Source organism: Lolium rigidum, chromosome 7, assembly GCF_022539505.1.
Source record: "Lolium rigidum isolate FL_2022 chromosome 7, APGP_CSIRO_Lrig_0.1, whole genome shotgun sequence".
In the NCBI taxonomy this organism is placed as follows: Eukaryota; Viridiplantae; Streptophyta; class Magnoliopsida; order Poales; family Poaceae; genus Lolium; species Lolium rigidum.
Genome location: NC_061514.1, coordinates 199,234,939 through 199,258,381, shown reverse-complemented (window position 1 = coordinate 199,258,381; position 23,443 = coordinate 199,234,939). Strand labels below are relative to the sequence as shown.

Here is a 23,443-nt window from a genome sequence, read left to right as displayed (position 1 = left end):
TTTCTGTTATTAAGGTTCTTGTAAGAGGGGTTGTCCCTCCCTTAGATCATGTGGCATGTGTTGATAATATTCGAGCGTAGTTGCAGCAGATGGGAAGGCCCATGGAATCCCCGTGCCAAAATAGAGGACCAAATAGGACATTAGGTAACTTAGCGCATCTCTAGCGACGTACCTAGAATTTGGCTACCCAAACCAAACCATATATGAGTAGATGAGAAAGAAGGTTTTGGTATCCATTTTTTCCAACTTTGAAGCATACTTAAAATTGGATACTCATATTTCTTGGTGCTAAAAATCACATGTGAGTCTAGTCTGTCACCGAGATATTTGCGCAGGAAATTGAGAGAGCTCGTACGCACAATGGCGGAGACACTAACCGGCGCAAGAAAATCATGCACGAAAGTGGTTCAAACGAGCTCGCAAACGAAGGCCACGTTTGCGCACTACGACAGCTCAGGCAAGCCGGCACACGAAACTTGAAGCCTTGTACTAATTTGAAAGAAAACACAAGAATAATCTTGGGCTATCATCAATTTGTCGGCTAGTAATAGTGCATCACAACAAGATCGAACAAATTCACCACCTCGTCATATTTTCTAAAAGGTTAACAACAAAATCTTATATTTTTGATGACACGGTTATGCAAGATTCACATGTAATAGAAGCCACAAGCCTAATTGGACCGGAAAATAATCACCCCTTTGTCCTACAACAATGTTTCAGAAAAATATCACACAAGAATAACCGCGCAGGCGCGGCTCATCATCTCGAAGTGCGTAATAGGAATGAGCTCATGGAGGCATATATCACGATGTTGCACCGCTCAAGAAAGAGCGGGACGTCACAAGGGAGAAGCATAAGGAAGACAGACTTCTGGCTCGGCAGCCATAATTTGATTACCACAAATGGATAGGTTGTTGGGGCTAGGTTTTGAGCTAAAATATCCAAAATTACAGTTTTTAAGTATTGGGTATGCTGTTGGAGGTGCTTTTGAGTTGGTTTTGCGTCAAGATCTGCGCACCGTTTCACGTGGGGACAGGATGGCGCAGATCGGTTTTGGAGTCTTTGGCTTCAAGTTTTACCAAGCCACCCACAACCAAAGCCAATCGGCCTCTTGTGTTGTGTCACTTCAAGCCCTCCTTCTCCCCTGTCCCCGTCCCGTCCCGTCCCCTTCCTCACCCCAAACCCTAGCTCGCCTAACGCGCGTCGCCGCCACCGCTCCGCCGTGCCGGCCGTCTAGGTGCGGACTCAGTGGCATACGGTTGCGTGCCATGCCCAGCTTCGAGCCCGCCCCCGGTGAGGGTGGCCAGACCGAGGCCGCCGACACCGCCGATTCCGTGAACGATTCGGTAAATCCCGAAGCCGCGGAGGCGGAGGCGGAGCCGGAGCCGGAGGTGGAGGCTGAGGAAAAGGTGGATGACGAACCCATGGTGGACGGTGAAGAAGAAGACCACGCCGTTGGTTCTCCCAAGGTTTTGGCGGTGCCCGAAGAAGAGTGTGTTGAGGAAGATGGGGAGGAGCACAAGGCCGACGACCTAGTGGATGCACCTCCCAGCGCCGTTGAGTCCGCGGATGTTTCGGCCAAGGCCGAAGGCAACGGCGTGGAGGAAGAGGTGGAGGAGCACCAAGGTGATGCCCTGGTGGATGTTTCTGTGGCTGATCAGGTCAAGAGTGAAGTTCAGGAAAATGAGGGGACAGAGGTGAAGGATGAGGCCCAGCAAAATGAAGAGGCTGAGATGAAGGATGAAGAGGCTGAGATGAAGGATGACACCCGGGAAAATGAAGAGCCTGAGACGAAGGATGACACCCAGGGAAATGAAACTGCTGAGATGGAGGTCGATAAAGCAGGAAATGGAGATGGGCACACCGAGGCCAAGGTGGATGGCGACAACGGCAGCTCGCTGAAAGAGGAAAGTGACGTTGGTGGAGATAATAAGCAGGATGCCAACGGCGAGGATCAGCCAATGTTGGCGCCACCCGGAGAAGTTGGGGACCAGAACTTGTCTGACAAGGTCTCAAACAGCTCCTTCATGTTTGATTACACTAGTGGGGGCGATGACTCTGGGACGGAAGAGGAGCAGGCTGAGTTCATCAAGGAGCTTGAACGCTTCTACACGACCAAGTTAATGGAATTCAAGGCCCCAAAATTTTATGGGGAAGGGTTGAACTGCCTCAAGTTAGTACTACAACGCCTTCTCTTTATGTTTGGATGATAGGCGAGTTCTCATGGCTGCTGAATGGTTTGACATTATCTCCTTGATTTTGCTTTTTCAGGTTGTGGAGACAAGTAACTGGATTGGGTGGCTATGATCAGGTACTCATTTTCATGCCTTTGGGAAATTATGTCAGGGCATCTTGTAGTGTAGTTTCTTTTACATTTATCCTGGTGCATTCTGTAGAACTATCTGATCCAGAAACATGAATGAAGATGATAAGATTACACTCGCCATTCACATTTCTGGTTTCTTTACTATTGAATTTTATTTTGAATATGCTTACCCCCTGCACATAGGCATATAGCATTAATTTAACACCTTCTGCCTCTGTTACCTTTGTTATGCTATCACCATACTCATATATATAATTCGTGCGTCTATTATTCTGCCCAATTTGTTTGTACCATATGCCTCTTCTGAACATCAGATTCTCTTAACTGGAGACACTATAGACAAAATATGAACCGCTATTTTAATATGATATTTCCCTTTTATTCTCTTCTCTTATATGGTGTTTAGAAGGTGATATATCCTGTGCATCCGGTCAGCATCGTGTATTTGTGTATCCCTTCGTTTTCAACTTCACGAGTCACGACCAAAATCTAGGGAGCTAGCTTAGTCAGCATCTATTTTTCATAAACATGCTTGCTCAGCACCGCTCCACCCTGTAGCAGAAATCTGTATTTTGTAGAAAACCCCCTGGACCCTGCGCTAGATCGTGCCCATGATTGATGCGATCCTGCCGGCAGAAATTCAGTCGCAGAATCACTTTGGGCAGAGTTGGAATGAAAGCAGATTAGTACTAATGTTCATGCGGCTGTCCTAGTCTTGTGAAAGAGGTCAATTACTTGCTTCATGGCAATGCGGAGGCCTCATTCGCGGGACCGGGGGCACCTTTGAGGTCGTTGCCTGCAGCAGCGATGGGACGCCGTCTTTGAGGTCGTTGCCTGCAGCAGCGATGGGATGCCGCCGGGCTTGAAGACTGAAGTCGAGCTCGGCGACGTGCAGATTCATGGTGCACACCCTCCATCAGATACACCTCGCCTAGCCTCTTTCCATGTCCGTGGCACCCCTCATCGCCTCCTCCCGCAGTAGCTCGCTGGTGGCGGCACCGAATCTCTTCGACTCTGTACCAGTGCAGGGTCTTGCCGATCATGTCGAAGGCGGCACCAGCCTTTAAGCGCGCCGGGCGGAGGAAATTGAGGGGGACGGTTGCGTCCGTAGTCTTGTCGCCCAGTTAACGGCAGGGGAATTCAAGGCCATGAGCGATTTGGTGTCAGGGGAGCATGGGGATTAGAGGATTAGGAGAATTTTCGCAAAAGGGAGACGTTGGTTAAGTGTGGAAGTGGGCAGGTAATTGCAAATGTTCCGTTGACTCAACGCAAGGCACATGATTTAGATCGCTCGGCCAGAAATGAACGGATGCAGGGACACATGAATTTGTTGGATTCACAAGATATGTTGTCGTGTTTAGAATCCTTGTCAACCATTTAATTCATTATGTATTTTTTTTTGTCTGTCAACAATGACTAGTGGTCCAGATCTACCACCAGTATAAAAATAGGGTGAGATTTCATTCAGTTCTGTTGGTAACAGAAATGCTACCAGAGATATCCCTCTTACGTGTCTAATGCAGCCAGTGAGGCATTCCTCCTCCGTGATCCTGCCTGGTACTATTTATTACTCCCTCTGCCCCGAAAAGGATGTCACAGATTTTGTCTAAATTTGGATGTATCTATACACTAAACTTAGACAAATCTGCGATATTCTTTTCAGGACAGAGGGGGTATCATATTTTGTGTATTCAGCAAGTGGGCTGCGAATGATAGATTTAACAAAAGCAATTGTAAGAATCACTCCAGAGGCGAAAAAGTTAACCTTATCGAGCAAATCGATAATAGCTTATTGAGCAAATAAATAATAATTAATAAGGAGTTCAAACAAACCAAAATTTATATTTTTGGCAAGACAGAACACCAATCTGAATAATAGATTTACCATTTGCAGAGTAAGCAATGACACCAACTATAGTTTTTAATGATGAAATTCACCACGAGTATAGCCATACACTACTAGCCAAACTGGCTGCTAAAGGGGAAAATCATGTGTTGTGCATGACCCAATGTAGCTTTTTTTTTTCCTCTCGAGTATGTGTAAGGTATATTTAGGCTATTTGATATTTCCTGGTTTGACTATAGAAGTATGCATGTATGTACCTCTAACTTTCTGTCTTACTGTTTGTGCGTAAGTTTGTTGTATAAGCTTTGGCCAGTATGGGGTTTCAATCTTCCTTACGAGTTGCATTGCATCAACAGGTGACATCATGCAAACTGTGGCGTCAAGTGGGAGAGTCATTCAAACCTCCAAAGTATGATTTTGATCAATTCTCTTCTGGAAGAATTCTATCATGGCTTTCACATTTGATGAATATCTATTTAAATTATGCAATGAGGGGATTGAACTTAGTTGACATAAGCTGTTCTTTCTGTACCCTCTCCTGTCATGTGACCTACATGTTTTATGCAGGACATGCACAACTGTTTCATGGACCTTCCGTAACTTCTATGAAAAGGTACCTCTATAGATTCTTGGAGATGATTGTCATCGTTTATAGTTCCTTACTTTCAGCGTCCTTGTGGTTGAATCCTGTCACACACTACAACTACGATGGTAATTGCTTGAACAAGACCTTTTGCGCTTACGCAGGTTCTGTATGGTTCTTGTAAAACACGTTTACCAGGTCAATTTAATGTAATTCTTTGGAAGTTTTCCCAACTTGACATAGAATCATGCCCTAGGTCCAATCTCTAACTGGCAATTATGTTGAAACTTAAGGCTAGATGTTATGGGGATTAGGTTTTCCCTTTAGTGCCAGAATGCAAATGTAGTTTGTGTTCTCAGCAGGGGAGAAAATGAGACTACAAGATATTTCTGAACCCTTGTTTCGTACAGACTTCATCATTTGTTTCCCTGCAGGCACTCCTTGAATACGAGAAACACAAAATTGAAACAGGCGAGTTCCATGTGGCTGCATCTACTTTAACAGATCGAATTGCTTCTGATAGTCAGGTACATGTTATGGTTTATTTATGAGGGTAGCTATTGTATCATCTTCAATCAAATAGAGAGGACCCACGTGTAACTAACTAATTTAAGAAAATATGTTTAAGAAGCAGTAAAAGTTCATTTTTGTGTCCAAACCTTTGATCATCCTATGTAGAAAGTAGTGAGTGGGAAAGTATTTTTGTAGATGGGCAAGTTTTGAGCTTGAGCACTGAGGTTCTAATTTTCTACAGGTGGGTGGAAGCCAATTAGGATCTGGAAGAGCTAGAAGAGAATCTGCAACTCGTGCCATGCAAGGCTGGCATTCTCAGCGCATGCTTGGCAATGGTGAAATCGCTGATCCAGTAATTAAGGTATCTGTTGCTTTAACCTTTAAGTCAAAGGTCATTAGTGATCCACATTGTGCTGTATAGATAACTCTAGTTTCTCTTTCAGGACAAAGCGGTTATGCCTGCCCTGAAGAAGGATAAAAATTTGAAAAGCAGTGGTAACTTTTCGGGACATCATTTGTTAGTCATCTATTTTTGTAAATAGTTTATTGACCACTGCATTCATATAGGTTCGGCCAAGAGGAAAAAGACACCAACCTTGGAAGATGAAAGGCCAATCAAATCTGAGAAGCTACAGTAAACCTCTTCTTTTGAGCTCTTTATAACCATCAACAAAATCTTCCAGAATTTTTCATTCTACTGCTGTGGACAATCATTATGAACTCTGCAATATTACCAGCCCATAGTTTTCATTCTGTTCTTTTGCATGGCATACTAGAATTACAGCCTTACAAGTTACAAGCCCTGTACACTCCAGCCAACTAGGCTTGACATGCCAGTAGAATAGATCATTCCCTCTAATCTCCTTTCTTGAGTTTGATTGGATGAATATGATTGCTATTTGGCAGAAATGACTCGACAGTAGTTGACATGGGCCCCCCTGCTGACTGGGTGAAGATAAATGTTCGTAGAACTGTAAGTATCACATTTGTATCAGTTAATCAAATCTCTGTTGTTTTAGTATATTTGTACCATGTTCCCACAAATCTCAGCCCCAATAGTTCTCAGTAAAATTTTAAAAATTCTTAAGTTGTGCCAGCAAATTGCTTATTCTATCTGAAATGTGTAAATCTCAGTTAGATCATGTGGATATTATGTGTTTTATGAAAGAAAACTTCGGTTTCCTTGCAGAAAGATTGTTATGAAGTCTATGCATTGGTTCCTGGGCTTCTTCGTGAAGAGGTAAGTAAAAAAATTTATCTTCCAGTTATAGAGCGTGCACTGTAGTTATGCATTAGCGTTTTAGCTTTTAAGCATACCTTTGTAGTTTTCCGTCCATGCTACAGACGTTGGAATGATGATATTGCTTATAAATATACCCTAATACATGTTTTGCAGGTACATGTTCAGTCAGATCCTGCTGGTCGTTTGATAGTTACTGGAGAGCCTGAGCAACTAGATAATCCTTGGGGTGTTACTCCATTCAAGAAGGTTTGTCAAGTTTTTTACTTTTTATTCTGATGAATGATGATTTTAGTTTACGCCAGCTATTTTGATACTGAAAATGGTATACACTCTACAGGTCATTAGTTTGCCCTCCCGCATTGATCCTCACCAAACCTCGGCAGTTGTCACTCTCCATGGGCAGCTATTTGTTCGTGCACCGTTTGAGCAGTCAAAATCATGAAGCTCTACTTGATGAAGTAGAAAATCCATGTATGCCTTTTTCCAAAGACACATCAAATTCTGCTTATTTTATTTGGGAATGCTATCATCTGAACATAAAATGGATATCTTAAGATGCATTTTAGAGGATGTTAGTAAAAAATGGAACCACACGCAAGGTTCAAAAAAGCGCTAAGCGCTAAGCAAGCGGTGAGGCTCTGCCTAGAGGAACTACTGCTTAAGCGTGCATGGCAAAATAGACATATGTAAGCCTAAAATAGGAAATATTAAATAACCTCACGTAGTTCTGTGTTATTTCTGGTCCAACAAAAGGCCCAACACGATGCCTCTTGCTTCTCAGGTCGTAGCCAAACACATGACCCCATCCAAAAGGCCCAATAACCTCACGCACTGCAAATAAATCGAACCCCTCGTGCTTCCCAGCCTCCCAGATCCCAGGTCGTAGCCGCCACTCACGCACGCCCGCCTCTCTCACTTTGATCCCCTCTATATGGACTGGAAGGGACGAGGGGAACGAGCTGCTGGAGAAAGGGGACCCTGTCTAGGCGGCCTTGAGGAAGATCTAGAGGGCGGCACGAAAGAGGAGCTTGACCAGCGGCATGGAGGAGCTCCAGTGGTGTCGCCTCTTGCTTCTGCCTCGACACGGGAGTGGAATTGGGATGATTACGGAATTCCTAACCCTAACCCTCTTGCTTCCGCCTTGACACCGCGTGAGAGCCCGCCTCCACAGCTCCTCCTCGCTTTTCCTCTCGCTCAGGCCAAAAGCTGAGCGGAAGGGCTCCGCTTAGCTCTAATCTACGCTTAAGCGTACGCTCAGGAACGCTTTTTTGAACCATGACCACACGTTTGGATGGTCTCTCACGCTTCAGCAGCTTATGACGGTTTCATGGGTCATATCTCATAATTCATAAATGATTAAACCAGAAAGGAAACTGCTGGACTAATAAGTTGGAGTGGACCTGTGTTTGTCATTATCATTTGCATATTGAATACTTATTTCCTACTACCTGAACCTTGACTAACTTCCTCTCCCGTAGGTTGCCATGTTGGTGGGATTATGTGATGGTTGCATGTGCCAAGAAGTTTGCCTACCCTGGTCTTTGTTCCAGTCTAGTTCCTTTGTGCTTCAAGGCTCTTCAGCGATGTTGTATGTTCTGTGTATTGATCGATTCTAACTAATTAGATGGCTTAGTCCTGTGCATTGCCTGTGACATTTAGCGTAAGGTCCAACCTCCCAAGTGTAGCCTAGAATCCTGATGGTCAAATGTTCATGGTTTATTTGTTCCTTTTCTTTCCGTTTAACCATAAAGGGATGATGATGGTTTGTAGCGTCGTAGCTTTTTTTTCCTAATACCTGAGTATGTCATACCCTTCAGAACAGAGGCAGGAGGAGTTCTCAGTATATGCCATGTATCTTGCCTGTGGTGTGTACCTGTTATATAGACAGAATTTGTGGCATCCCCTTGAAATATCTTTCTCCTGCGGTGGTAAAGGGTTTATTGTTACTGAATTGTGTCAGGTAATAAAAATGCGGGATAGGGTGGCCTCTCGTCGGAGGGCTGCCCTGAAGACCTGAAGTGCTTCGTCTAAATTTCCCAGCCTAAATGGCTTGGCCTTGTTAGAGCATCCCCACTCGTTGGCGCTCCCCACGCCCAAATCTGGCGAAATTTTCGTCCGGATTGGAGGAAGATTTGGCGTGGGGAGTAGTAGTTTCCCAGCCGCGTGCCCAGGCGAAGTCGACGATGCGAATTTAAAAACGGAAACTTGACAAACTACGGCTAAAAACGGGTGAATATAGACTAAATTTAATGATATTTATTACATTACGGGAGGAGTTCATACATAGAGGCCGAATCCGACTATATTTCGAATTCGGCTAGGGGAATGCAAACGCTAATTTTAAAACACGGCGCTCTACATGCCGAAATGGCGGTAGAACACCGTGTAGTCGCCGCCGTCGTCGCCGGAGCCGTCGTCGTTGGCCTTCGGCCGCGCGGCCCGGCTGCCGCTGCCCCGGCCGGCGTCTCCCCACCCCGGGACGGCTTGTACCGCCGTGCCGTCGGAGGACTCGAGGTCGACGACGGGGACAGCGACGCCGGATGGAGGTGTCGCAGACGGCGGTACCGCGCGAGATCGTCGTTGGCGGTTGGAGCGGCGCGGGCGGCGAGTTGGCGTGCGGCGGCCGGGTCCAGCGAGCCGCCGCCGCCGCTCCTCCTCCTCGGCGCTCCCGGTCGCGCGCTCGCCCGGTCCAGGCGCGGCGTCGTCCGCGCGCTTCTCCTCCTCCATGTCGTGCAGCGACCGGCGATCGCCTCCGCCATCGCGGGCGTCCCTCCGCGCGCTTCGCCTCCTCCTCGGCGAGCTGGCTTGCGGCGGCCTCTTTCTTCGTCTTCTTCCGGCCGCTCGCGGCGCGGAAGGCTGTTCTCGGATGACGAGGGCGCCGCTGCTGCGCCCTTCGGTCGCCGGCGGAGACGCCGGCTCCTTCTTGACGCGCACCGGCGTCGAAGGCGACGTCGCCTCCTCCCTCTTCACCGGCGCCAAGGATGACCTTGACGCCGATCCGAAGACGACGAGCTGGCAGCCATGCGCCGTGGCTGCCGGACGCTTCCCCGACGGCGGCTCGCCGGTGCCCTCGATGCCGATAGAGGGGCATCGTGAGCACCGGGAAGTTGCCGCCCTCGATGTGCGCGAGGACGTTCGCCAACGTCCTTTCCGGCGCGCTCCACCACCGCCGGCGGCCCGCGGCGTTGTTGCGCGCAGGCGGAGGCGGCGGGCCGTCGTAGGCCGCCGCCTCCCGCTCCCACCGCCGGAGGAAGTAGGAGTTCCACCGCGTGTAGTTGTCGGGGTGGTGGCGCGGGTCGGCGCGCTCCTCGTCGGTCATCGTCATCCTCGCCTCCTCGATGGCGACGTCGAGGGCATGGCCCCGCGGCGGCGGCGGGATTGGAACGCCGCCAGCCGCCTCCGGGAGGCCTCGTGTCCGGCGGGCAGGGGTACCCCGCCTGGTGGAGGAGGTGCCCCTCCCACGCGTGGAGCGACCGGCGGGGGAAGCCGTTGTTGGCTGCGCCGTCGTCGTCGTAGAACGCCATCTTGGGAGTAGAGGGAGAGTGGAGGGAGAGTGGAGCACGGGGTACGCCTCGCGGTGATCGGACCGGCGTATATAGGCGTGGCTGGCGCGGGGATTAAATGCCGCGTGGAATGCGACGCGTCCGCGGCGAGCCGACCGGCGGCAGCCTTTAGTGCGCGCGGAAGACGATGCGTGCGCGGAAGACGACGACATTAACTCGCCGCGTGGCCGGCGAATGCAGCACGGCGGCAGGCGCTTTACAGCGCGCGGAAGACGATGCGATGAGGACGACGATCGGTTTCTCTCGCCGACAAGTTGGGGCCACCAGATGCGCGGGAAGTTGCCTCGCCGTTTCGCGCGCTTTCGTTTCGTCCGGAGTCCCCGAGCGCTCCCCGGGGGGCCGGGGATGGCGTGGGATCGCCGGATGGATTTAGGCCCAAATCCGGACGAAAACGAGGAACCGGGTGCGCGACTGGGCCGAATTACGCCGTCCGGATGGAAAAAACGCTCGCCGGGGGCCTGTTCGGGGGGACGAGTGGAGATGCTCTTAGGCCCGCCGTCGTTGTATATATGGACCAGGCTTAGGCTTAGACGAGCAATGCCCAGCCTTGGCATGGGCCATCTCACGCCTCTAATGCCGTAGTTTTGCCTCAATGAACCTACAGTACAGCTCAAGCGGTCAAGCCCATGTCTATGTTCATTCATGAACTCAGATTGAAATATGTAGAGACCGTAGTCTAGGATCTAGGTGTAATTAATAAGGAGGTATGATTAATTCTCAGTAGAATAACATCATCAAATTGTAGTTGCAACTCACCGTTACTAGTTTGTTTTCCCCTGGCGAAAAGTTTAGGGTTAGTTTTCCTCTGGCGGCTACGTGAGTTCCCGTCGAGAGTTGCTGTGGCCGGCCGCCGATCTGGACCAGGTCCAACACGGCGGGGACGTCCTTGCGAGGGTGTGCTGCGTGAGGGTAAGGCTGCTGCCTCACCATGGAGAAAGCGGAACCCAGCGGGAGCGGGAAGAAGGTCGTGGAATCGGTCGACGATCTGATCGGTAGATTGCATCTGGGTGACGATGAAGTTCAGGACTTTGTCTGGGAGGATGAGGTCGTTGAATCAGAGATTAAGGCAAAGTGGTTGGCCATAGCAAAGGTTCATACGAACAAGTTAGGGTTTAGCCAGAGCGCTCTGTTTGCCGACATGAGGTCGGCTTGGAATCCGGCAAAGGAGGTGGTTTGGAGAAGAATTGAAGAAAACCTATTCACAATCCAGTTTAATTGTTTGGCAGATTGGAATAAAGCGATGTATGATGGCCCATGGTTGTTTAGAGATCAAGCTCTGCTAATGGAGGAGTATGATGGGTTTACTAACCCATTATCTATCAAATTGGATCGAGTCACTGTATGGGCGCAAATTCACAAATTACCGGATAATTATCTGAAAGAGCCGGTGATTAGAGGCATGTCAAGAAACGTGGGGGAGATTAAGGAGGTCCAGATAAAGCTACCTGCAGGGTATATCGGTAGTTATGTCCGACTTAAGGTACGTCTTGATGTGAATAAGAAGATCAGTAGGTTCGTAGCAATGACAAGGGATAAGAAGAAGGAATTCTTTCAGGTAAAATATGAGAAAGTGCCAGATTTTTGTGCAGTTTGTGGCATTCTTGGACACTGGTTTGAGGAGTGTGGAACTGGGGAGCATGATCCAGAAAATTTTTAATGGGGGGACTTTATTCTTGCAGATGGAGGAAGAGGAAGAGGCCGTGGCAGGGGTCTAGGCAGGGGTAGAGGTGGAGGTGATGGAGGAAGAGATTTTGGTTTCAGTGGGCGAGGTAGGGGAAGAGGATCAACTATAGTCCAGGGGGAGAGAAGACCAGAAAGGTTTGAAAATACAAATCAGCATTCTGAGATGGATTATGAGGATATAGGTTTAAATAACCCTTTTCTACGTAAGCGTTCAGCTGCTAATTCTTCTCAGATGACGCCCCCTTTGGGAGGGGCGGGAACCCTGGCTTTAACAGATGGCTTGGCTGCGCCAGTAGCTACAATGGTGGGAAGGTTTGAAGGAGAAAATGCTGATAAGGATCTGAACAACACTCCGCAAAAGAATGCAAATAAGAAGAAATTGAGAGTTGGTGGGGAAGGACCTGAAGAAAGCAACACTTTTGTAGGATCGGCGGCCTCCTTCGAGGAGGACCGCCGGGAACAATGATCGTTACAGGCTGGAACTGCCAGGGGGTGAAAACATCCCGGGCAGTTCTTGCGCTTCAGGAGCTACTGAGGCAAGTAAAACCAGATGTGATTTTTCTGTCTGAATCTCATCTGGATAAAGCTAAGGCAGAAAAGCTAATGAGGAAGGCAAAGTTTGATAAGATTTTATTTCATGAAAGTAATGATAGGAGTGGTGGTTTGATCTTAATGTGGAAAAATGAAATAAAGATTGTGTGCAAAAGAATTGAGAAGAATTTCATTGATGTAATTGTGAAGGATAGCCAAGATTGGCGTCTTACAGTTTTTTATGGGGAGCCTAATTGGAACAACAAAGATAAGTCATGGGAGTACATCCGTGAGCTTCATGCAAATAGTAATATGCCCTGGTTACTCCTTGGTGATTTTAATGAAATCTTATTTTCTTGGGAGAAAGAAGGAGGGGCACCACGTTCTCTTCGGTGTATGAAAAGGTTCCAGGATTGTTTGTCAGACTGTGGCTTGGAGGATCTGGGATACATGAGAGATATCTTTACGTGGAGGAGGGGTAGTCTAAGGGAGAGACTGGACAGAGCAGTAGCAAATGGTGAGTGGAATAATCGGTTTCCTCTTTGCCGAGTGGAGAATGGAGAGATGACAAAAAGTGACCACCGTCCTGTTACTGTCAACACTGAGTACCTAGCAAATACCCATGCTATTAATCCGGGAATTAAAAGGTTTGAAGCTAGATGGTTACAGGAAGAGACTGTGGATCTTATAGTGCAGAATGCATGGGACAGAGCGAAGGCGAGGGGTTTAAATCATGATTTCATGCACAAAACTGCCGAGGTTCATAGGGAGTTACATGAATGGGATTGGAGGGAATTAAAAGTCCCGAGGCGCCGGATCGATCAGTTGAAAGGTGAATTGGAAAGTTTGAGGAGAGGCCCTATTACTGATGACTCAACGGCGGAGCAAAAAGAAATTCTGTTGAAAATTGAATTATTGCTTGATCAAGAGGAAATCCATTGGGTTCAGCGGGGGAGGGCAAACTGGCTTCGTCATGAGGAACACATCATTCTTCCATAATTTTGCGAGTACAAGGAAGAAAAGAATACTATCAAATATATAATTGATGAAGAGGGTAATAAATGGGATGACCCCCAAGGTATGAGTAATTTGAGAAAATTCAATTTTGATACTTTGTTTACGTCTGAAGTTTCAGAGCCCAGTGAGGAGGTCCTAAGCAAGATCCCAAAAAAGGTAACTACTGAGATGAATAGAAGTCTGACGAGGGCGTTCAGTGAAGAGGAAGTTAAAAAGGCCCTTTTTCAGATTGGCGATTTGAAAGCACCCGGACCTGATGGTCTACACGCTGTTTTCTATAAAAGATACTGGCACCTGATTGGGGATGAGTTAACAAAGGAAGTGCTCCAGGCAGTAAATTCTGGTGTAATTCCTGATGGATGGAACGAGACTGTTGTAGTTCTGATTCCAAAGGTGGAAAATGCAGAGAAGATTACACAGTACCGGCCTATCAGCTTATGTAACGTTGTGTACAAGATAATATCGAAGATGTTAGCTAACAGACTGAAATTAATATTGCCAGAAGTGATCAGTCAACACCAAAGTGCCTTTATACCTGGGCGACTCATTACTGACAACATCCTAGTTGCTTATGAGTGTGTCCATATGATAAAGAAGAAGCAAGGAAAGAAAGGTCTGTGTGCGGTTAAACTGGATATGCACAAAGCATATGATAGAGTTGAGTGGTGCTTTCTGAAGGAAATGATGTTGAGGTTGGGTTTTGATCCAAGATGGGTTAATCTGATCATGGCTTGTATCTCCTCAGTCCGATATAGGATTCGGTTCAATTCAAATGAAACGGATGTGATCACCCCAACTAGAGGAATCCGTCAAGGGGATCCATTATCACCATACTTATTTCTTATTTGCGCGGAGGGCTTATCGAATTTAATTGCTCATGCAGAAAATTCAGGTGACCTGATCGGGGTGAAAGTCTGTAGGGAAGCACCTACTGTTTCCCATCTTCTGTTCGCGGATGATTCTTTAATTTTAATGGAGTCGAATGGTGACAATGCAAGAGGTCTGAAAAAGATTTTAGACCAGTACTGTTCAAGTTCGGGACAACTAGTTAGTCCTAACAAATGCAGCATTTATTTTAGCCCAAATACAGTAGTTGAAAGGAGGGTCGAAGTCTGTGAAATTCTAGATATATGGACAGAATCTTTGAATGATAGATACCTTGGTTTGCCATCAATGGTGGGACTAAGCAGGAGTGACTGTTTTAAATATTTGGTGGAGAGAGTCCAAGCAATTATTAGTGGATGGAAAGAAAAGATACTCTCTATGGGTGGAAAGGAGACTCTGATTAAGGCTATTTCCCAAGCCATACCAGTTTTTGCGATGACAGTATTCAATATCCCAAAAAACATCTGTAAGGGAATCATTGATGCTATTTCGCAATTTTGGTGGGGTGACGACGATGACCATAAGAAGATGCATTGGTTGGCGTGGTGGAAGCTTTGTATACCGAAGGAGAAAGGGGGGATGGGTTTTAGAGACTTGCATACTTTTAATACAGCGATGCTAGCAAAACAATGTTGGAGACTGATGCAAGATCCGATTGTTTGTGTGCAAGAGTTCTTCGCTCAAAATACTACCCAGATGGTAAATTGCTGAATGCAAAGCTCAAGAGTGGAAGCTCTTATACATGGCAGAGTATTTTCTATGGCATTCAAACTTTGAGGCGTGGATGTATTTGGAGAGTTGGAGAAGGAGACCAAATTAATATTTGGGAAGATGCCTGGGTACCTACGAGCCCAACGCGGAAGGTGTATACTCCGAGAGGTAATATCATGCTTCAAACGGTGGCTGATTTGATAAACCCTATCACCGGAACGTGGGATGAGGATTTACTTCGCCAAATTTTTTGGACAGTAGATGTAACACGAATCCTTGAAATACCACTGTCTCCGACAGGGATCGAGGATTTTGTTGCGTGGCATTGGACAAAATCTGGGCTGTTTACAGTGAGATCTGCGTATCATGCGGAATGGGAATACCAATTTGGTAGACATAATCCGAATGTGATGGATATTGGGGGATCTAGAGGAGATGATGTTTGGAAGAAACTGTGGCGCCTTCAACTCCCTGCAAAGATTAAAATTTTCGGGTGGAGATTACTGCATGGTTTGATACCGTGTTACGGAGTCCTGGCAAACCGGCACATAGGGACGAGTAGCTAGTGCCCAATATGCAAAACTCACTGTGAAGACATTCTTCATATGATTTTTACTTGCTAGCGTGCACAGAAAGTATGGCAACAGCTGGGTATTGCGGATACTATAACTAGTTCATTAACTGAACGATCTGGCTCAATGGTTATTCAACACATGATCTTAAATCTTGGTTTATGTTCTTCTCTAAACAACATTGGTCTACCAGAGTTGATTTTGACAGGAGCATGGTACTTATGGTAGGAAAGAAGACACTTTACTCATGGAGAAGCACTTCAAATTATACATCGAAGTGCAATGTCGATTGGTGTGTTAGCCACAAATTTCTGGAAAGCAAAGAAGCATACTATCATAAATAAGAAGGAATCCTGGGCTAGACCTATGGAAGGGGTTTTGAAAATAAATGTTGATGCAGACTTATGATGAGGATCAAGGTCGAGGGAGTATTGGAACAGTGGTAAGGGACTACACCGGAAAATTTATTTATGCAACTTGTAAAGAATTATTGTTTGTAGCTGATCCCTTTATGGCTGAAGCGTATGCGTTAAGAGATGGTCTAAGTGCAGCACAATTCTTGGGAGGAAATCAATACATTATCCAGTCGGACAATTCTCAGGTGATTGATACTATGAATGATGGAGGTTTCTCTGCCACGTCCTCGGCAGCCATTTTCGATGATTGTAGAATCCTGGCGGCATGATATATTAATATCAGCTTCGAACATTGCAGAAGGGAGGCTAATGAGGCGGCTCATGAGATAGCTAGGTTCTGTTTTGAGAATCGTCTTGATTGTATTTGGGACGATGAGCCCCCTAGTTTTTTACTTCCGAGCATGATAAATGATGTAACTGCTATTTGAACTCAGAGCAGCAAGTTTCAGACGCACTCTTTTCCTTACCAGGGTACCGAAGGGGACTGGAAGGTTTTTAATGAGGCGGCTTGCTGGCTCTTATTAATAGATGGTTATATTTCAAAAAAAAAAGCATGGGTCACGATGCAAATCTAACGCGTAGAAGGCAATTTTTGTAGTTGTAGCCTCACTTGAAAAATTTCAGGTGCAACCTTACTTGCAGTTAATAAATCCTAGTTACTCCCTCCATACCGATTTACAGGGGCATTATGTATTTCGAGATAAAACTTTGACTACTAATTTGGTCAGTAAAATATAAGATATATATCATAAAAATATAGTATTAGAAACTTCGTTTGAATATCATCTAATGGTATAATTTTTGTGGTATATTTTTCATATTTTGTTGACTAAGTTTGTAGTCAAAATTATTTCTCGAAATGTGTAATACCCCTGTAAACCGGTATGGAGGTAGTACAATCTAATTTACAACTTAAGTCAGGTGCAAATCCGAAGCAATTTCTAACAAACAAAATACTCACTCTGTTCCATGAAAGTTATATGAGGTTTATCAAAATCTAAACGTATCTAGATGCTGGTTATTGTATGGGTATATCTAAATTTAGACAAATTTTAGAATATTTTCGTGGGATGGAGGAAGTACATTCTAGTTTTTTTTTTGAACAAGGAAAGGTCCCGAAGGACCTAGGGCTTCATATTATCAGCAGCGAGGTACATTTTACAGCCTGAAAGAACTGAGAAATTACAAACTAACCCTTACAAATTACATCAAGGACCTCGAAATAAAACGCAAATGCGATCAGGTCCAGCTCCTCCTTCACCTTCACCGCGACGAATCTCACCGGAGTCAACCTCTGCGCCACCGGGAACGAAACCACTTGGAACGCAGAGGTGGAAGCTAACTCCACCGAAACTAGAGAGCCTCCGAGCTGGCAAAAGCGCCTTGCCGAGGTTGTTGCTGCAGTACATTCTAGTAGGTAATATCTTCACGTCCAGCTTCTCCATGTAGGTATTGTATACGCACCTACGCTGATATACAACTCGACCACGGCTGTACGCGGGTGCTGACACGTCGGCCATGGCACAAGTATCTGGACGTCCTCCACGCATCCCCAGTCTTGTGCTTTCTGGATTCTTCCGCCGTCCGTGGAGTAGACTTGTGCCACTTTTCCTCGCACTTTTTGGCGAGCTCCGGAGCCTCTCTGCATGGTGGTCTCGACATCCACGTCCTAACCTGGCTCTCACTGCAGTACAAGTTCGACCCGTTCACGGCTGGGGAGTGCCCGCCGACGTGGCCACCGCCGCGGCCACCGGCCACCTCCTCACGGACGGGATCGCTCCTCCCCTTGTCCTATAAAACCGCTCACTCACCACTCCCAGCAACACAGCATACAACAACGAAGTGTGATCTAGTCGATTCTTGCTACCTGCTTCTTTACTTCCTCCTGTTAGCTTTTCTTTCTCTTCCCGTGCACTCTTCACCGCTACGAGTAATGGCAACCATGGTGGCCTTGAGCTCCTTCGCCGGTGCCTCAGTCGTCGGCCGCTCGGCCGTCCGCTCTCCGGTGGTGCTGCGCCGGCGCGCCCTCGTCGTCAGGGCCCAGACCGAGGTAAGCCTTCTCGTTACCAGACTCTGCCATCAGAACTTGTTCTCTTAATTATGCGTGTTACTGTGCTGACTCACGGTGCCCTGCAGCCGGACATGGATCCGACCAAGGAGACGACCGCTGAGACCTCCACCCCGAGCTCCACCCCGACCCCGACCCCAATCCCAGCGGCACCCAAGCCCAAGGCCAAGGCTAACCCCTCGGTCTGGGACGCGCTCGCCTTCAGCGGCCCGGCGCCCGAGCGCATCAACGGCCGGCTCGCCATGGTGGGCTTCGTGGCGGCGCTCTCCGTGGAGGCGGCGCGCGGTGGCGGCCTCCTCGACCAGGCCGGCAGCGGCGCCGGCCTGGGCTGGTTCCTGACAACCGCGGCGGTGTTCTCCGTGGCGTCACTGGTGCCGCTCCTCCAGGGCCAGAGCGTCGAGAGCAAGTCCAGCGGCGTCTGGAGCGCCGACGCCGAGCTCTGGAACGGCCGCTTCGCCATGCTCGGACTCGTCGCGCTCGCCGTCACCGAGTTCATCACCGGCACGCCCTTTGTCAACGTCTAGATTAATTAAGCTAGAGTAGTGTTACGAACCCCGTACGTGCATGTACATATTGATGGTCATGCTGAGGCAAGTTGTAAACTCGTATGCTTAGCTTATTTTTTTTATGGTACGGTCATGGATGTGTTTGTAAGATTTTTCGGAATCTAGAAATAGTGGCTGAATGAATTTTGTTTCCTCTACATTGAACTGCGGATCTAAGGTTCTTGGAATAGATGCTGGAAGTTACACACTCAAATAAACCTACACACTGAAACATGTCTATAATAAATCTAAATCTAACTAAAGTCACGCCAACTAATTTAAAATCAAAGGGAATAGTTATCTTTTTTCAGAGAGAAGGCCAAAATACCTATGCTTAAACGTTTCGAATGATGAGGTGCCCACAACACCCGTGATATGTCCTGAGAGTCACCTCTTCTTCATTCTTTTATGCAAAAAAATATATATATGAAAACTACAAAAAGGAAGAATGAAATATAACTTGCTTCCAATCATTTTCCCATGTATTTTTGTTCCAAGAAACACAATACAAATACCGATATTCACATACAAGTATGCACACTCACCTTTATGATCGTATCACCTTACCATTTGTGGGCATATCCGAGAGATTGAGTTAGCAGATCTATGTATAGTCTAAAAGACCATTGCAGGAAGTCAGGAACGTCTCAAATAAATCTAAAAAATGGAAGCATCCATGTCAAATCTAGGACATAAACCTAAAACTCAAACAAACATTATATTAGTATTAGTATAAATAAAAATCTCATAGTCTATTAAAGATTAAGTAGAAGTGTAGTGATAGAAGAAAAAGAAGAAAGATTATGTACATATGCGTATCTCCTCGGGGTTTTAAAGTATCTTTGTGTTTTATAAGAAGTCAAACTTTATTTTATTGTTGACAATATTTGTAGGGAGCTAGCATATCAATGATCTAAATGAGCATCGTTATATTCATCATGAATACATATTTTCGTGAAGATACAAGTTACATTCTGCATTATCAAAAGGGTGTGCCTATATCTCAGTTGACTGAGATTTTTTTAAGTCTCAGTCAACTCAGAAAAGTGCAACTACAATTTAAAAAAAAGTGCAACTCGATTCAGTTACACATTTCTCTCAGAAAAGTGCAATTACACTTTTTTAACAGAAAAATGCAACTCAATGCACATTTTTGTAAGTGACTTAGATTTAAGAAAATCTCAGTTGACTGAGACATAGCAAAACCGTTATCAAAATATCCGAAAGAAATATATGCATATATAATTTTATATAGACATGTAGACTATCAACGTTGATGCACCTAGTTTTTTCTCGACATATCGAGAACCCTGTTCCCGTAAACTATTTATAGAGCAGTCAACAATGTCGATCTTACAACGGAATTGTGAGCACCAGCTGCTGAGTTGGCGTGCGTGCATGCACCTAATACACAATTCGATCACGGTAGCCCTATCTACGTGTAACCCCGGGTGCTTCTCTTTTGCTGCCGCTAGAAACAAGTGACGAATCAGCGAATCAAGCTAGAAACCAAGTCAGATAAACCAAAACGCAGATCATATGTATGTCTAGCGCCCACTCTCCTCGCGCTTCCATGTGGTGTCTGCCACGTGGGCCCAGACGTACCAGCCGTTCGTCGGACGTATCATGATGCCGCTCCCCGGCCCTTGCCGGAGCCCTCTGCAATCTGCACGCACGGTGCCCCTGACGTCCACGTTCGCTAGCCGTATCAGGGCGACAGGGCCTGCCTCGCTCCACGTCGGGTTTGATCGATTCACGGATGGGGATCACCGGCCACCTCCATGGTCGCGGGCTAGCTCACTGCTCACTCCTCAATCTCCAGTTCTCCACTACCCAGCAGCTGCCTATATAAACTGCACCCGCTCATTTGAACTAAAAGCAACACAGCAGCGCGCAACATCATCTCGACAACACAGGGAGCTGCTCATCACCCTCCTGCAACTTAACTGCACTTTCGAGCTTGATTTTTAGAGCTGCTGATTAATGGCGACCATGACGATGGCCATGACCTCGTTCGCCGGTGCCGCGGTTGGGCTTCAGGGAGCAGGCGGCCGCTTCGCTGCCTGCTCCCCGGTTCTTGCGCTGCGCCGACGCGCCGCTGTCGTCAGGGCCCAGGCCGACGAGCCGAGCGCTCCACCAACCAACAAGCCCAAGGCGGGGACCTCGATCTGGGACGCGCTGGCGTTCAGTGGCCCCGCGCCAGAGCGCATCAACGGGCGGCTCGCCATGGTGGGCTTCGTGACGGCGCTGGCCGTCGAGGCGGGGCGCGGCGACGGGCTCCTGTCGCAGTTGGGCAGCGGCACCGGCCAGGCGTGGTTCGCGTACACTGTGGCGGTGCTGTCCGTGGCGTCGCTGGTGCCGCTGCTCCAGGGCGAGAGCGCCGAGGGCAGGGCCGGGGCCATCATGAATGCCAATGCCGAGCTTTGGAATGGCCGTTTTGCCATGCTCGGCCTCGTTGCGCTCGCCGCCACCGAGATCGTCACGGGCGCGCCCTTCATTAACGTGTAAACCTATTTTGTTGTCGACCGGATAACACAACTTGTATCTAGCTAGGACATGTAACAGTCGCTACTACTGATCCTCATATACACTAATCAAAAACAGTTCGTACTATCGGATGTGGCTTTGTTTTTCTTTTTTCGAGATTGATGTGGCTTTGTTTCTCACTCGACGCTTTCTATAGTCGTATGAATTTTCTTTATGTCTTTTTCAACGGTTTCTCGGTTTATGCTGTAGTCGTAAGTCTTCTTTCTCGTATCTCTACATATGTTTGACACATTCATTTCTCTACGATGCTAGGTTCATATTAATTGACTCTAATATAGATGTATCTAGACACATTTTAGTTCTAGATATATTCATATTGAAGTCAATTAATATGAATCGGAGTGAGTATTATATTTACATTTTTTTTAAAGATGGACATTCATATCTTACGGAACAAACTATATTCATAAGTCTTCTTTCTTGTAAGCCTTCTTACGTGTGCTAGTACAAGTTAAAAATACACATTTCCTAACATGTGCTTGCACAACTATCCTAGTAGCTTAATAGTTAATACCCATGAATATCGTCTATTTATGCATATATTGTTTAACTTAATTTTCTATTTTATGAATATCAATGTCAAGGGCAATGTGTTTGTGTGATATTTGACCAAGTAAAAACGAACCACTTTATTCTCCTTTTTTCTCTAGCGAAAGAATAAGGGAAACTAATACATAACTATGCAATTGTCACTAAGGACATCCCTCTAAGGAAACGACAACGATACGTGCCACGGTTGAATAATTTTACGCGTGGCAAAGGAGGCCTACGCGAGATGGGCCAGACCCGCGGAGACAACATAGGAGGCGACAATGAAATTTATATGTACGAAATATCACTAACAAGCCTCCTTTTGGAACTCCGTTTGAAATATATGTCCCAATGAACACGGTGCTGCAAAGACCTCCTTTTCGATAAATTCATTCCCTCAACACTTAATCCTGACGGAAACCCCATCCTCACTCTCTCCCTGCATCTGAACGATACGGGATGGCAACGCTCTAGGTGACCTAGTGGTCTCTCGCTCATTGTCCCGTTGCGAGAGAGAGCGCATCCGCCATGTCTAGATACGTTGGCTGCTCGTCCTCCTATACTCCAACGCCAGATCTGGTCACACCTTGTAGGAATTGGCCCAGAAGTATAGATCGAAGAGTAAATCCTGCCGGATGTGGTCGGATCCATCCGCCGTCGGGCACATCCGGAATCTCCTCTGGCCTGCTCGTCCGGTGGGCAATGTCCGGCACCTTTGCGGTGATATCCTGCATCCCATGCAACGTATATTCGTGGATGTATATCCGTGGATGGCACAATCACTGGTGAATGGAAGGTGCAAAGGGAAGAGTGAAGTACAACTTACATCCATTTGTCTTATCTAGCAGTTTTGTTTTGATAAACACATTACAAATGATAAGACATTCACCCATATAAATGCACACACCTTGTACTATGCGCATATATATCCGAGAGAGGAGATCTATCATCTCCCATTAAAAGGACATTCTAGAATGCTTTCACCCATATAAATTGCGAGCATCCATGAAAAAAGCCCGGTTGGAAAAATTCCACGAAAAAGAATATCAAACAAAGATATGTACAATTGCAGATTATCGATTTCTCGAGAGAACCTGTTCCGTGAACTGTTTACAGATGACAATGTCGATCTGCAACAGAAAGTCCATTCTAACGGAGCCGCTAACTACCGGATACACATCCACCGGTCACCCCTTCGTGATTCGTGCCAGATTCTCTTTCTATATCTAGTGCGTATCATCTTCATATGATATATATCTACAAAATTGAAAAGAAAGTGTGGTAAATTTTTTTCGCGAAAATGCAAAAGCCTTGCGTTTCGATGCATTGATAGAAACAAAGTTATATGTACAAACCCCCGAGAGGGCACACACCACGCCTTACAACTCAACCCAAGAGAAGAAACTAATCTAGGGGAGGAGCTGGCGAACACCCCGGGCTCCCGCGTCCGCCCATTGACGCGCCTCGGACCTAATGTCGTTGAATAGGGACGTCACCGAGGGAAGTGCATTGTCGAAGACCGCAGCATTCCGGTGTTTCCATATCCACCACGCCGTAAGCATGATTATCGACGAAGTGCCCTTGCGCAGCTGGCGAGGGGCAGTCCGCACCACCAGCGACCACCACTCCGCGAAGTCGCCCTCTGCCGTGGGAGGTCCTGAGGTCGATCGGATCCACGAGAGGACCTCGTACCAGACCACCCTGGAGAACGAGCACCCAGTGAGCAGGTGTGTCATGGTCTCCACAGCCTGGTCGCACAGCGGGCATCTAGGCGCATGCGGCAGGCCCCGCCGCGCCAGCCTCTCACCCGCGGACGGAGCGAGAGAGAGAGAGAGAGAGAGAGAGAGAGCGGACGGAGCC

At 47.0% G+C, this 23,443-nt stretch overlaps 2 protein-coding genes and 1 pseudogene across 2 annotated transcripts; all 3 read left to right on the top strand.

Annotated features, from left to right (window-relative positions):
- The first annotated feature begins 1,154 nt into the window (after nt 1-1,154).
- Nucleotides 1,155-8,375, top strand: LOC124670544 (AT-rich interactive domain-containing protein 5-like). The gene is made up of 13 exons (XM_047207027.1): nt 1,155-2,176; nt 2,275-2,314; nt 4,532-4,584; nt 4,743-4,788; nt 5,193-5,285; nt 5,513-5,632; nt 5,715-5,766; nt 5,839-5,905; nt 6,178-6,244; nt 6,461-6,511; nt 6,668-6,760; nt 6,852-6,985; nt 7,993-8,375. The coding sequence occupies exons 1-12, from the start codon at nt 1,272-1,274 to the stop codon at nt 6,954-6,956; spliced, it is 1,692 nt and encodes a 563-aa protein (XP_047062983.1). The 5' UTR covers nt 1,155-1,271; the 3' UTR covers nt 6,957-6,985; nt 7,993-8,375.
- A 9,357-nt stretch (nt 8,376-17,732) lies between these two features.
- LOC124674442 lies at nt 17,733-18,663 on the top strand (annotated as a pseudogene).
- Nucleotides 18,664-20,457: 1,794 nt separating this feature from the next.
- Nucleotides 20,458-21,118, top strand: LOC124675988 (low molecular mass early light-inducible protein HV90, chloroplastic-like). The gene has a single exon (XM_047212076.1). It carries the CDS (start codon nt 20,489-20,491, stop codon nt 21,011-21,013), a length of 525 nt encoding a protein of 174 aa, XP_047068032.1. The 5' UTR covers nt 20,458-20,488; the 3' UTR covers nt 21,014-21,118.
- Nucleotides 21,119-23,443: the final 2,325 nt, after the last annotated feature.

What these genes read in the sequence shown, in the direction of transcription:
- LOC124670544 (XM_047207027.1), top strand. Translation starts at nt 1,272, where the DNA reads ATGCCCAGCTTCGAGCCCGCCCCCGGTGAGGGTGGCCAGACCGAGGCC. An exon ending in GAATTGCTTCTGATAGTCAG is followed by an intron (nt 5,286 to 5,512) that starts GTACATGTTATG and finishes AATTTTCTACAG; the next exon opens with GTGGGTGGAAGCCAATTAGG. An exon ending in TCGCTGATCCAGTAATTAAG is followed by an intron (nt 5,633 to 5,714) that starts GTATCTGTTGCT and finishes TTTCTCTTTCAG; the next exon opens with GACAAAGCGGTTATGCCTGC.
- LOC124675988 (XM_047212076.1), top strand. Translation starts at nt 20,489, where the DNA reads ATGGCGACCATGACGATGGCCATGACCTCGTTCGCCGGTGCCGCGGTT.